Here is a 14,701-nt window from a genome sequence, read left to right as displayed (position 1 = left end):
AGATGTATGCGAGAAAGTAAGTGAGTTAATTTCACAAATAATTTTATGATTTATTTGTGGGTATAAAATTGTCTTGTGAAAAAGCGTGATGAGAATACTGTTAACGATTTGTTTAAAGTACGAGAACCGCTCACCACCATTAGTAAACAATCTTTTTTCTCAATGTTAACCAAGCTCAATTAATTTTATTATTTTGATTGAAAACCGAGCTTGATTTCAAGTTTATTTTTTTAAAAAACCATACACAAGCATTCGAGGATTTGGCTTGGCTTCACTCATTTACAGCCCTACCTCAATTTATTACTTAAGAGTGTACTAAGGGCTTGTTTTGGGGATAATTGTAGTAGAAAGAGTATTGGTAAAGATTAAAGCACCCATCTTTGTCTGAAAATGCCAAGAGTTTTCAGATTAGAATTGGTTGACTGACCTAATTGGTTTAGCAATTGGCGTACGTGAAGCGTTTTCTCATTTTCAAGACCTTAAAATGCAGCCTGGTTAACGGATGATAAGAATTGTTTTCTCAGTTCAGAAAATACATACAATGATAGCTTTATGTCGTATGAAGATGTGCATGATTGCAGGTTTAAAAGGATTCCACATTTTAAAGCGAGTGCTAATCATTTCCGCCATGGAGCTCTATGTCAGTTCTCTACCCTAGGGAGCTAGCTTATTTTGCATACTAAAAGAACAATGTCTGTGCATGAATCAATACAGGTAAGCTCATAGAGGAAACTGAATGTTAGTGTAGAAATATAATTTGTACCTTGACTTCTGAAGTAGGATTCAGCAGCTGATAATTCTCTTCTTTCATTTTGTTGTAACGTTCGATCACAGATTTCATGCTGCGAACAACAAAAACCATAATTATCAGCTGAGTGAATGTGCAGGTGGTTCTTGCCAATTAGATGATGCCCTGCTGCGTAAATTGCATAGATTTTAAAGCAATATGAAATAAAGTAGAGAGAAAAAAATGCAACAAGATTTTATTATGATAAATTTTGTTCTCAGTTTACAATAGAAGAGCGGCAGCATCTAAATAATAAGAAAATTTTCTATCAGTGAAATTAATATAATAATTCAAATATTTAATAATATTATAATTAATTATATAGTAATATTATAAAGAATAATCCTAGGAAAAAATAACTTGTACCAAAAAAAGAGGCAAACTACTTAGAGCACCATAAAAAGCAAAACAATCCCATTGACAAGTCAGTCTCATTGAATGATAACAAAAATAAAATAAAAACTACACTAAATAACTACGAGTTCGTCTGATTAATTGATTTGAAAAAAAACGATATTTACAATTAAAGACAAAAATCAAATCAATTTAATGATAATGAAAAAGGCAATTACAAGATTTAAAGAAAAAGACAATTTAGAGAAGACCGCCCCAGAGTAGTGGTGTAAACCTACTTGACAATAGTAGAGATTTTATTATGATAAATTTTCCACTATTAATAGAAGACATGTGCTTAACTAAATACTAATAAAATAATTTTATCATAAAAAAATTATATAATAATACGACTATCCCATGTTAATAATATACTAATACTGTATATATCATATTTGGTGGGTTGGGATATAGATCATTTTTTATATTTGAGACTTAGACAATATGTTTGCTCGGCAAACAATTATAACATTATAATAGTATACAATACATGTTTTGTTTTGTTTGTAATACATATATGATCTCTCAAATTTCTAATAATATAGTGATTTACATATAATTTTTCTCATATTATATATGTGAAACAAGCTAAAGTATGTTGGAAAACCATCTTACATAACATTTTAGAGTTAATTATTAATTTATTTTGGAATTAAAGTGTTTATAAACTTATAAAATAATAATATCTTTTCTAGTAAATCTTAGATGTCAATGAAATGCGAACGGAGGACATGACAGGAGAAGATAAAGGATATATACTTAACTTTTGATTTTAATGCAAAATTCATAAATGATTCTAAAACTAACCATATTTATGTTTTACAAGGGAAAATTTGATTCTTATCATATAAAACCTTAACAAAAAAATCAAAATCTAAAATTTAGACAAAAAGTTATTTTGTTGTGAATTCTTTATGAACGATTCTAAATTTTATTATATAATATTGAATTTATTATTTTAGTGTGGAATACTAAACAAATAAATCTTAGTAAAAAACTATAAAGTTAAATTTTTATAAGAAAGTTGATTCTATTATTGAATTTAAGTCGCAAGACATCAAAACTAATATATGATTTGCACATTATAATTTAAAAGAAAAGATAATTGAGTTGAGTTTACTTTATAGCCATTATAAAACTCAAATTTGTTACAATCACAAATCATTTTAATCACTAACAACTAAACTCTAGGAAGAATTTAAGATTTTCGTGCAACTTCTTATACTCTTACTATAAAGTGAATGATTTAATATAGTTTTTTAATATAATTTTCAAAATTAAAAGCTATTTTGAGGGAGTTTTGAAGGTGTCTAAAAATATATATCTTCAGTATTTTCAATAAAATTAATAAGAATGATTTTCATTAATGATTTAACCCCTTTTTTTCATTCGATTCGCTCATTCGCCTTCTTTTGTCATGTTCTTATACAGTTAAATAAAAGTGGTTACTCTATGTGACTTAATCATCTCACATGAGGTATTCTTTAAATTTAATCTCGGAATTGGATCTAGACTCATTTTGAGCAATTTAATAATCTACCTAATGAAAATTAATGTTTAACTTGTTAAGAACATGATTGAGAAAATGGGAACAACGATGATGCACCATACCTTAAGGACGTTACCACTACGTCTCCTAAAATAACCAAGTCTTCAGTTTGGAAAAACTATAGCGCTACAATCAAGTTTAATCTCTTCCCTAACATCCTCGTAATATTATTTGTTATAATTAAACTTATTTTAGATCTTGTATAAGTTTATCGACCTAATTCATCTCACCCTAGTTACATGTGAAATATTGACATGCATATTTGGTTATTAAGCAAATATGTTTTTTCAACATGCTAATAAATACTATAAACTAGTTTCATTATTTATTTTTGACCACAAGAAGATTTGGACTGTCATAGCAATATCATACGACTAACCCCTTAAATTTTGACATAATTGAATTCGTAAAGGGGTATTTTCTTTTTACTATTGCTCAAACGACTAACCTCTTAAGTTATGGCATAATTTGAATTCGTAAAAGGGGTATTTCGTTTTATTATTGCTCTATCCATGATCTTTTTTATTCAGCCAATGTAGTGAGAATTTGCTATTTTTGATTGACATGAAAAATATTTATTCTTAAATTCAAAGTTGTTAATTGCTAACTTGCATGGTCATTATGATCAATTTTTATTTAATTTAGATATAGAACCTTACTAATAATGAAGCTTGCAGCATGTAAAAAATATGAGATCATGTTGGTGATACATTTCCTCGACATATTGATTCAATTATCGAACGTATCACTTTTCATATTTAATATTGGAAACTTAAGGTTTTGTATCTTTGAAGCAACATATGGACCCTAACCCTGTTATTCTTTGTAAGCATAATTTCACTCATGCCAATACTAATAATGTAAAACGGTTGAATATGTAAAGGGTATTTCAAAAGAGAAGATATTTTTTTGCATCGACAAAAGTTGTAACATGCAAGATATTACGATAAGACTCTAATGGTCACTAAATTTAAGGTCAGCCGAAAAGTCATTATAAATAAGAAACCCCACACCTAGGCAAACTACGAGAATTAAATTTACAAACTCTTATAAACTTTATCTTTGCTTATGTTAATATGGGTTTGTTCATATTTTTTATCCAGGTTGGACTTTTTAAACTCTTATTAACAATCAATTCAACACAAACATTAGATTTTTTCAAAGAGAAGATATTTTTTGAATTGACAAAAGTTATAACATGGAAGATATAGGGATAAGACTCTAATGACCACTAGATTTAAGGTCATCCCATATAGTCATTATAAATAAAAACCCCACACTTAGGCAAAGTATGAGAAATAACTTTACAAACTCTTATAAACTTTATCTTTGTTTATGTTAATTAATATGGCTTTGTTCACAATTTGTTTCTGTTAGAATATGATCCTGGTAAGCCCTCCTCCTAACACATTGAGGTTTTAGGAGAATTGGTCACTTAACAGTTTCTAGGTTGGATTTTGTAAATTCTTATTAACCATCAATTCAACGCATTTGTAAATTCTTATTAACCATCAATTCAACGCAAACATTAGGTTTTTCCAACCAATTTTGTGGAATAAGGCGATTTAATTATATGCGCCAGTTCATATGAAATATCAATGAAGAGTTATATATTTCTCAACCTAGACCTACCAAAACAATAAAATTAATTTTATGATTGAAATCCTTTTTAACCTCGATTATGATGTCTCGACGACAAACACTTTCTAATTAGGATCCACCTACTTAATTGCATGTGTATCTCAATTATATCTATAAAATAAAAATTCATCAATTCTCATATGGTGGTCACATCAACTACTACCAATCATATCTAGTCATTTAGAATTTTATTATTAGTATAGTATTATGAGATAATTATCTTATTATATAATCTTTTTTATTGGAATAATATCGCTTGTTATTATTTAGATGATGGCTATATAAGCTTAACATGGTGTTCAAGTATTCTTCTACTTCTGTTTCTTCTCATCACCCTCCTTTAAATTGATTCTTATTTCGGTTTCAAGTTTTTCTTGGGCAATATTTTTTTTCATTTTTTTAATAATTTGTTGGGTACTTTTTTAATTCAGTGAAGATAAATCCTTCAGTTGTTTTGAGTTTGGTTTTAGTTTTATAATTGATTATATATTTTTTTTGGTGAAATCTTTTATTGTATTCTCTCTTTCTTTTGCCCTTTAATGGGATTGATACCTTTGTGAGATTTGTGTTCCTTTCCTTCTCTTTCATTATTGTTTTGGAATTATATATTAGTTTCTCGATAAAATTTAGATATAGCTATGTTTTATTTTGGTTAAACATTGAATTTGGTACAATTTATGAATTCGTGTCTGGGTTTCATTGGAATGTTCGTCAGTCGCATTATGATAAGATCAGTTCGAGGTATGCGTGCATATATATAATTAGGGGAATCTTGAATAATCAGTTCGAGGTATGCGTGCATATATATAATTAGGGGAATCTTGAATAATCATATGTTTGTATGGCGTTTTTTATTGTCTATCTATAGATAATTATTGATAATTTGTATGGCTTATTATTGATAATTTGTATGGCTTTTTCTACGGTCTATCTATGGGCATGTGAGCAAGTTAATTTATGAGACTTTTTATTCGTGTGAAATGACTGATTTATCCTCTTGTCTAATATTTGTTAAAAGTTAGTGGTTATGTAGAATCGAACTTGAGAGCATCCACTAGCATCCACTTCTTTCATACCAGTACGTCAGCTTTTCATTTGTGTTTTGACACCATACATATAATATGTATCCGTCGTGCGGACAAAAAAATATTTGATATTTTATTTTCAGAGACTTAATAATCGTCAATTTTCAATTAATTCATGAGTCATTTATTTCATTTGAAAAGAGAATTGCAACACAAACTCTCAAATAAGTTAAAAAATTGATAACACTTAAAAAAGTTGATAATAAAAATTATTTCAATTCATGAATTCAAGTTGTCTAAACATCCAAAATGTTTCAACATGAGTGTTTTAGAGCTAATCATATTCACATCAAAATCATCTTATTTTAAATTATTCATACCATATGATATCGATTAAAATTACAAAATACAAGTATGTCCAATATTACTATATTGAAAATACTCATGAAATATCGCGAAAATTAATTAATATATATAGTCATGAAATTAAAATAAAAAATTTAAATCATGAGATATTTTATTCATTTGAAAAGACATAAAATTAAACATCCACTAACATTTACTTGTTTTTGATACTCTCAAGGTTTTGATGATCACACTGCCAGCAAGCTAATAGCATAAAACTGATGCTTGTTAGCGAGCTATCAATGGAATATATGCATGTGCTAACAGCTTAATGAGTTTCAATGTTATGTTCAACTGTCAGCAAGCTTACAGGTTATCATTCAGGCTTATCAGCGAGCTCACAGCGTGAACAGAATAACAAATGGATAAGGATCAAAGTCGAAAAGCAAGGAGATTTATTAGGAATCGATTTGTAAGGACTTTAATATTTATATATGACTTATATAAATATTAGAGCTCAGTTTTAAATCAGAATTTCAAACAAAAACGATTTCCTAACTTATAGGAGTGTTTATCTCTATTTCGATCTTATCTAAAAACACATCCTATTTGATTTCAAATTATGGTTTTATAAATAAACGTTTACTGAGTTGTTTCAAACGTCTTTATGCTCTTACTCAGTAAAGATAACATTATTCAAACGTTCATTATTAAAGCAAATTAAACGTGAGGTTGTTGAACCAAGAACGTTGGATAGTTTGTTGAGTTATGACCGTTTGGAATGATGGTATATAAACTTGAGTGTGGTTTCCGTTTTGGTAGAGAACAAGAACACACTTCAAGCTTCTGAAATACAACACACTTACATTGCAAAATCTTTACTTGAGCTCTAGTGCTTATATTTGATTATATATCTATATTGAGTTCATAGTTTCGGTTGTATTACACTCATACATTGTATTGTTCTAAGTGTAATGTTTTGTTGCTGTGTATCGAGCTTGTGAAACAAGGGAACAAGGGGACTAGTTAGCTAGAAGAGTATACTTGGGAAGTATAGGTCTTGGAGAGCTTTTGGTTCGTGGTTCAGGGGTTTCAGCAAGCTGATAACAGGAACAAGGGATAAAGGGAGTTATATTATTGAATCATTGTAATCGTTGACATTATTGATTAATAATATAATCTCTTACCAGTTGGTAGGGGACCAGGACGTAGACCATTAGGGTTAGGGGTCGAACCTGGCTAAAATTCTCTGTGTTGCTAGCTTACTGATTATATCTGTTTTGCATTGCATCTGCATTGTTAGCTAGCTGACTGTTTACTCTGATAATTAACAGCAAGCTGTCTGTGACAGTATAAATATTAGGTAACATTAAAAATCGGTCATATTAGCCATAACACCTATTCACCCCCCCCCCCCCCTCTAGGTGTTTAATTTCAATTGGTATCAGAGCGAGGTTTGTACTAATACTTCTGTAACAGGAATAGTATCGATCGATATGGCTGATAACTTTCAGGGAAAGTCCGATTTTAGAGCTCCTCTCCTCACGGGTTCTGACAACTACAATTGGTGGAAAGGCCAAATGGAGGCTCATCTATCCAGAGATCCCCTAATGCAAAGAGTTGTGCAAAGAGGTCCTTATGAATATCTTGATAGCGATGGCAAAGTCAAGGACGTTGATGTTCTCACAGCGGACGAGCTATCAAAGGTTGCTGCAAATGGAAAAGCAAGGAGTACATTAATCAATGGGCTGAATCAAGCTGAATATGACAAGGTCTCTTCTCTCAAATCTGCAACAGAAATTTGGGATGCATTGGAGACATATCACGAAGGCTCAAAGGCATTAAAGAAAGTCAAGCTCGGGAAGCTTATGAAAGAATTTGGAAGCTTTGCTATCAAGAAGGGAGAATCCATTCGAGAAAGCCAAGCTAGATTCCAAGTCACTCTCAACAGTCTTGAAAGACTTGGCAAAAAGATTCCTCAATCGGAAATCAACATGAATATTCTAAATGCCGTTCCATTCGAATATGGTGCCAAGGTCACAGCATTGGAGTCAGCTCTCAACATTGATACTATGGATCACCTGGCTATATTTGCTGAGTTGGAACAATTTGAAGCAAAGATTGAAGCTAACAGCTCAGAAAGCAGCAAGCTGCCAACAGAGAAAATGAAGAATCTTGCACTGCACTCCTCTGTCAGCAAGCTGGAAACAGATGAGGAAACAGAATCAGATGAGGATCTAGCTCTTATGTCCAGGAAAATCAAGAGAATGATTGAAAAGAAAAACAAAATGAAGCGAGAAAAAGGCAAAGCGTTTGGTGCAAAGAAAGATCCAAAGGATGATGCATGTTTTGAATGTGGCAAGAAAGGGCATTTTAAAAGGGATTGCTACAAGCTGAAAAACAAGTCAAAGCCGCCTAGACAGCAAGCTGATTACAAGAATAAAAAGAAATCCAAAGCACTTCTAACTTGGAGTGATGATGAAGATGAATCAGCTTCTGATGATTCTAGTGATGAGATGGTTAACTTGGCTCTTGTTGGTCTCGATGGCTCAATTGATACAACGGATTCAGATACGGACACTAACAGTGAGGTAAATTCTATTAATTCTGAATTACATGCTATTGATACAACTACTTGTGAACTAACCATGCAGGATAAGAGTTGTTCATCAATAATGGAACTCATTGATCTTAAGAATGAGAATTATGAGCTCGAGAAAGAAAACGTTCATTTGAAGAAAGTCATAGGTGATTTCTTGAATGAAAAGAGTGCCAAAGCTAGTAGTGGAATCATTGCTGCCCTCAAGGAACAGATCTCACAACTTGAAGGGAACAACATGCAAATCCAAAGAAGGAATGATACACTCATGAAGGAACTCAGCTCGCTGAGAGCAGATCTTAAAGCTAAGGATGCAAGCTTGGAGGCATTCGAGTTGAGCAAAACACAAAGCTTAGCCGAGATCTCTATTCAAGCTGAAAAGATCAAATCATTGGAGCAAGAAGTTAAAGATCTTCAGAAAGCCATGGGAAAGTTTGTTCAAGGAGAAGAAAGTCTCAAATCTATAATGAAACAAGCTAAAGGTTCTCATGACAAAGGAGGCATTGGTGCAGCTTCTACATCCACTTCTTCAATGAGATATGAAGGGAAAAATGGCATTCCATATAATTATGCCATGCCTTGGGTGACTTGTCACAAGTGTGGAAAGAAGGGCCATCTTGCTAATAATTGTCCAATGAAGAATTCTCAATCAGCAAGCTGGGGAAGGAAGTCAGCTCACTGGCAGTATGCTGACAACAGAAACAGACAGAAGACAGCTCCGGGACAGTATGCTGATAAGACCAGCAGAACATGGAAGAAGAGTTCTAAAGTGGTCCAAATGTGGATCAAGAAATCTGATCTTAATGTTCTATATGTTTTATCAACTAACACTGCTGGACCCAACAAAATTTGGGTACCAAAACGTTGAGTTGTTTGTGTTTGTTTTGTAGGTTTGTCTCGTGTCTAAAGTAAAGCCAAATCAATGGATATTGGATAGTGGATGCACTAGGCACATGAGCGGAGACAAATCTCAGTTTCTAAGCTTGAAGATGAAGAAGGGTGGTCGTGTCACAATTGGTGATAGCAAAACTCTTCCTATTCTTGGCAAAGGAACTATAGGTAATAGTATCATCTCTATTAACAAGGTACAATATGTTAAAGGTCTTACTTATAACTTGCTTAGTATAAGTCAGTTATTTGATGATGGTCATATTGTTAACTTTGATAAGGATGAATGTACTATACTTGTTGGTGCTAACAAAACTCCTCTAGTTGCAAAACGAGAAGGAAATATATATGTTTTGAACTTTGAAGAACAGGAGGCAGGTGTTTGTTTAGCAGCTGTGGATAATAATCCAGAAATTTGGCATAGAAGGCTTGGACATGCTCATATGGATCATCTCAGCAAGCTGTCAGCAAAGAAGCTTGTTCGAGGACTACCAAAGCTTGTCAATTGGGAAAGCAAACAAGGACTCCACATAAGGCAAAGAAAATGGTATCTACTTCTAAACCTTTAGAGCTTCTTCACTTGGATCTCTTTGGTCCCGAAGCTTATAAGAGTATTGGAGGTAAACAATATGCCTTTGTCATTGTTGATGATTATTCTAGATTCACTTGGGTATTATTCTTGCGTACTAAAGATTGTGCTTTTAGTGAATTTGAGAAACTAATCAAGTTGCTTGAGAACAAACTAGATACAAGACTTGTAGGTATTCGAAGTGATCATGGTGGGGAATTCCAAAAAGACTTCATTACTTATTGTGAAGAAAGAGGAATCTCTCATGAGTTCTCAGCACCTCGTACACCTCAGCAAAATGGAGTTGTAGAGCGTAAGAACAGGTCCTTACAAGAAACAGCTAGGACATTGCTGCAGGAGAGCAAGCTGCCAAGAAGTTTTTGGGCAGAAGCTGTCAACACAGCAAGCTATGTTCTTAACAGAGTGCTTATCAGGCCAATTCTCAACAAGACTCCTTATGAATTGCTAAGGAAAAAGAAGCCTAACATCAGCTACTTCAAGGTTTTCGGATCTAAGTGCTTCGTACTCAAAACCATTGATAGGGATGGTAAATTCGATTCTAAATCTTATGAAGCTATATTTTTGGGCTATTCTTTAACAAGTCGTGCTTATAGAGTGTATAATCTTGCTAAACATACTGTTGAAGAGTCTATTGATGTTTCATTTCAAGAGTCTACTGATGATCTTGCAAGGGATGAGGAAGAATGTGCAGGTACAGGTACTAGCAGCAAGCTGACAGTGCAGGAAACTGGAAATCAGCAAGCTGACAAGTCAACTGCCACAACTTCAGAAGGCAATAAAGCTACTGAATCCACTCCATCTCTTGACGAAACTTTGGATAAGATGTCTAAGCTCACATTGGATGAATCCAGAGGTCAAACTTCATCAGCAAACCAAAATGTTGTTGATCAGACTCCTCCTAGGCAGACTACAAGGAATGAAGAGGTCATAGCTCAACATAATCTACCAAAGTCAACTAGAACAGTGAAGAATCATCCTCCTCAGTTGATCATTGGAGATAAATCAGCTGGAATCAAAACAAGGAAAGCTCAAGCCAACATTTGTGCTTATGCTGCCTTCATAGCTCAAGAGGAACCAAAGAATGTTCAAGAGGCATTACAAGATGAAAATTGGATCATGGCAATGCAAGAAGAACTCAACCAATTTGAAAGATGTGATGTTTGGGAACTTGTAGATCCACCAGAGGATGCTTCAATTGTTGGAACCAAATGGGTATTCAAGAATAAAGTTGATGAATTTGGTACTATCACTCGAAACAAAGCTAGACTTGTTGCACAAGGATACAATCAGCAAGAAGGGATTGATTTTGATCAAACATATGCTCCGGTTGCAAGATTGGAATCTATCAGGATGCTTTTGTCATTTGCATGCTACAAGAAGTTCAAGCTACATCAAATGGACGTCAAAAGTGCATTTTTAAATGGATATCTAAAGGAAGAAGTCTATGTCAAGCAACCACCAGGATTCGAGGATGAAAAATATCCAAACCGTGTCTACAAGCTCAAGAAGGCACTATATGGATTAAGGCAAGCACCTCGATCATGGTATGAAAGGTTAAGTGAATTTTTGATCAAAAATGGTTTCATTAGAGGTAAAATTGATCCTACTTTGTTTACTATCTTCAAAGGTCAAGATATATTAGTTGTTCAAATATATGTAGATGATATTATATTTGGATCTACTAATGATTCTTTGTGTAAGTGGTTTTCAAAGTGCATGCATAGTGAGTTTGACATGAGTATGATGGGAGAGCTCAATTATTTCTTGGGGCTCCAAATTAAGCAAACTCCAGAAGGAATTTATGTGCATCAATCCAAGTATATCAAGAATCTACTCAAAAGATTTGGATATGAGAATATCAAGGCGAAATCAACACCAATGAGCGTTGTCAGCAAGCTGACAGCAGATGAACATGGTAAAGATGTTGATATTCGAATGTATAGAGGTATGATTGGTAGTTTACTTTATCTTACAGCCTCTAGACCTGATATTATGTATAGTGTTTGTGTTTGTGCTAGATTTCAAGCAAAACCAAAGGATTCTCACTTACAAGCTGTTAAAAGGATTTTCAAATATTTAAGTGGAACTATTACTTTGGGCTTATTCTATCCTATCACAAATGCTTTTGATCTTGTTGGGTATAGTGATGCAGATTATGCAGGTAGTCAAACTGATAGAAAAAGTACAAGTGGTGTTTGTGCATTTTTGGGTCAAAGCTTAGTTTCTTGGTTAAGCAAGAAGCAAACTTCAGTTGCTCTATCTACGGCTGAGGGGGAGTATTTGGCAGCTGGTAGCTGTTGCTCTCAAATGCTATGGATGAGACAACAATTGAAGGACTTTGGAATCAAATGCAAGCAAACTCCTATCTTTTGTGACAACACAAGTACAATCAACATTTCAGAAAATCCAGTCAATCATTCAAGGACAAAGCACATTGATGTTCGACATCATTTTCTGAGAGACAATGTTGCAAAAGGTTCTGTCAAGCTGATTTTTGTGGCTACAGCAGATCAGCTAGCTGACATTTTCACAAAACCTCTTCCTGAAGAACGATATATCGTGCTGAGAAGGGAATTGGGTATGTGTGATGTGCAGTCAGCAAGCTAATAAGCTTGGTCCGGGTACTATCAGCTTACTCTCTGTACTTTACATATTGCTTATTATTTTTGCATGAGGGTTATTTCAAGAGTTTCTTGTTAAATTCACTTCATAAATTAACTATCCGTTATGTGCAGATTAACATGATTTTATGTGTTGAATATTGTTACGTGATTTTGTGCTAATCTATGTGATTTATGGTTGGTGTTTTAGAATTCAAATTTTATCCGTTGCTATATAAGTGGAACTGAGATTAGATTTGTTATTAGATTTTATCTTAATTATTTCACAATGCAGTATTTAAATAAAGTCGGTTTCGTTAATAAAATTCCTAAAATAAATCCCCCGATAATGATTCAAAAGGGTTTAAAGTCTATCCTTTCCCCGAGTCTTTATCACTTCTTCTTTAAAAGCGCCCCCGAACCTAGGGTTTCATCAATCTTTTTCAACCGATACACATTCTTCGCCATTGCTACGATTGGAGCTCGAGTTGCCATGAGGATGAAGACGCGAGCGAATATCAAGAGTCACACCCCTATTTCCAAGAAGAGGGCTTTGGTTGATGAAGATGATCTTGAGGAGATTGTAGCTCCGGTCGATGTTGAAAGCGGCGATGAACAATCAGGCGTTCTGAGGTCTGGTATTGAGAAATCTGGGAAGAAAAGAGTTAAGTCTGAAGAAAAGGGTGAAGGTTCTGATTTCGCTAGTCGAAAGGTCATCTTGGGGAAACCCTTGTCTGGTAAGGCCTTTCATTCTTGCGGTGTGGTTAAGTTATTTTCCTCACTAGGCTTTGAATCATTTCTTGTTGATTTACCTAAAATCTGTTATCCATCTTTGGTCCGGGAATTTTATGGGAACTTAACTGAAACTGAATCGGGTCAGGTTGTGTCTTTTGTAAATGACACTAAGATTACTTTGTCACCTCTGTTTCTGAATGCTATCTTGAAAACTCCTCCCTTCCCTGTGTCCATTTTTACAAAGAGAGGATTTAAGGATGTTGATGGTTTGTCTGGGAAAGAACAGTTTACTTTGATTACTGGGGTAGAGTGTGCTACTGATATCACATATCCCTCCACTACTACCATTGTTCCTCTTGCTCATGCATTGTTTAAAGTCTCTATAGAGAATGTGAGTCCTAGGATGGGTACGCGTTCTAATTTGTCTGCACAGGATATGGTAATTGTTTCTATGCTGTTGTCTGGGAAATAATTTGATATGGCTGATTTAGTTTTGAAAACTATGATGAGTGTTGTGGATGGGAAGTCATCAACTGGACTTCCATATGGGTTGTTACTTACTAGAGTGTTTGAATGGTTTGGTGTGAACTTTGATGGGGCTGAGAGTATCCAGGCTAAAGAATTTCTGGATCTCAAGTGTTTAACTCAATCAAATTTGAAGCTGGAGAAAGATGGAACCTTATCCACTGTTGAGGTTTTGGTGTCACCACCACCTCCAGGTCCATCTCAGTCTGTTGGTGTTGATTTGGGCATTTCTGCTAAGGAGATTCTGGATTATATGGAGGAATTAAGGGCAAATCACAAGCAGCTGGTAGATGGTCAGAAACAACTCTCTGAACAGATGGAAGAGTTGTCAAATCAGTTTGATTTTTGGAAGGACATTGTTTTTGGAGGCAAGACTGGGAACACTCCTCAGAAGTGTAGCTCCGGGAGTCTTCAATATGAGTTACGCAAGAGGATGTTTGGGTCTTGCGGGTCTTCTGATGTCAAGTTCACTTTTACTTCTACTGAGGATGGTACTGACAGTCCTAGGCCACGTACTGCTATGGATGTTCTTAAGGAGGCTGCAGGCACTGACTCTGTCTATGCTGATGCTGGAAATTTGGTGATGGAGCAGAATCGTATTGCTGCGGAGCTCGAGAAGAAGTTTGCTCAGGAGAAGAGTGATAAGGACGATGAAGAATCCTGATTTTCTCACCTTTTGGATGATTAAGGGGGAGAAATTTAGGAACTTTAATAATAAAACCTGTGTGTGCTTATTTGTTTAAGTACAAACTGTTATGGCCCTATGTGTTTTGCTGTTTTGCTACAGACTAAGTCTTAAGTTGTTTGGTTGGATTTGAATTTGGTTCTCAGGTGGTTTATCCTGAGTTGAATGTGTTTAAATTTGTTTAAGTTGTTTTGGATGCTGATCTGTATCCAGGTGGTTTATCCTGGTCAGATGTTTAGCTTATCTATTTATGCAAGTACTTGATTTAGGAATTCTGGTTGCATATTATGATTGATTTATCTACTGCCTTGCATGTCATATTTGTTATATTGGATTTATA

General features: G+C 34.1%; 1 protein-coding gene across 1 annotated transcript in view; it reads right to left on the bottom strand.

The window, feature by feature from the left end:
• The window catches only part of LOC108198563 (MADS-box transcription factor 23-like), a 37,691-nt gene that overhangs the window by 10,882 nt on the left and 12,108 nt on the right, over positions 1-14,701 (bottom strand). Inside the window, exon 3 of the mRNA XM_017366317.2 lies at positions 764-842. Coding sequence (XP_017221806.2) covers positions 764-842 — 79 coding nt within the window. The remainder of the gene's footprint in view (positions 1-763; positions 843-14,701) is intronic.

This window comes from Daucus carota, chromosome 1, assembly GCF_001625215.2.
Source record: "Daucus carota subsp. sativus chromosome 1, DH1 v3.0, whole genome shotgun sequence".
Classification (NCBI taxonomy): Eukaryota; Viridiplantae; Streptophyta; class Magnoliopsida; order Apiales; family Apiaceae; genus Daucus; species Daucus carota.
Note: the sequence above shows the minus strand (reverse complement) of the source record. Positions and strands in the feature narration are given on the sequence as shown.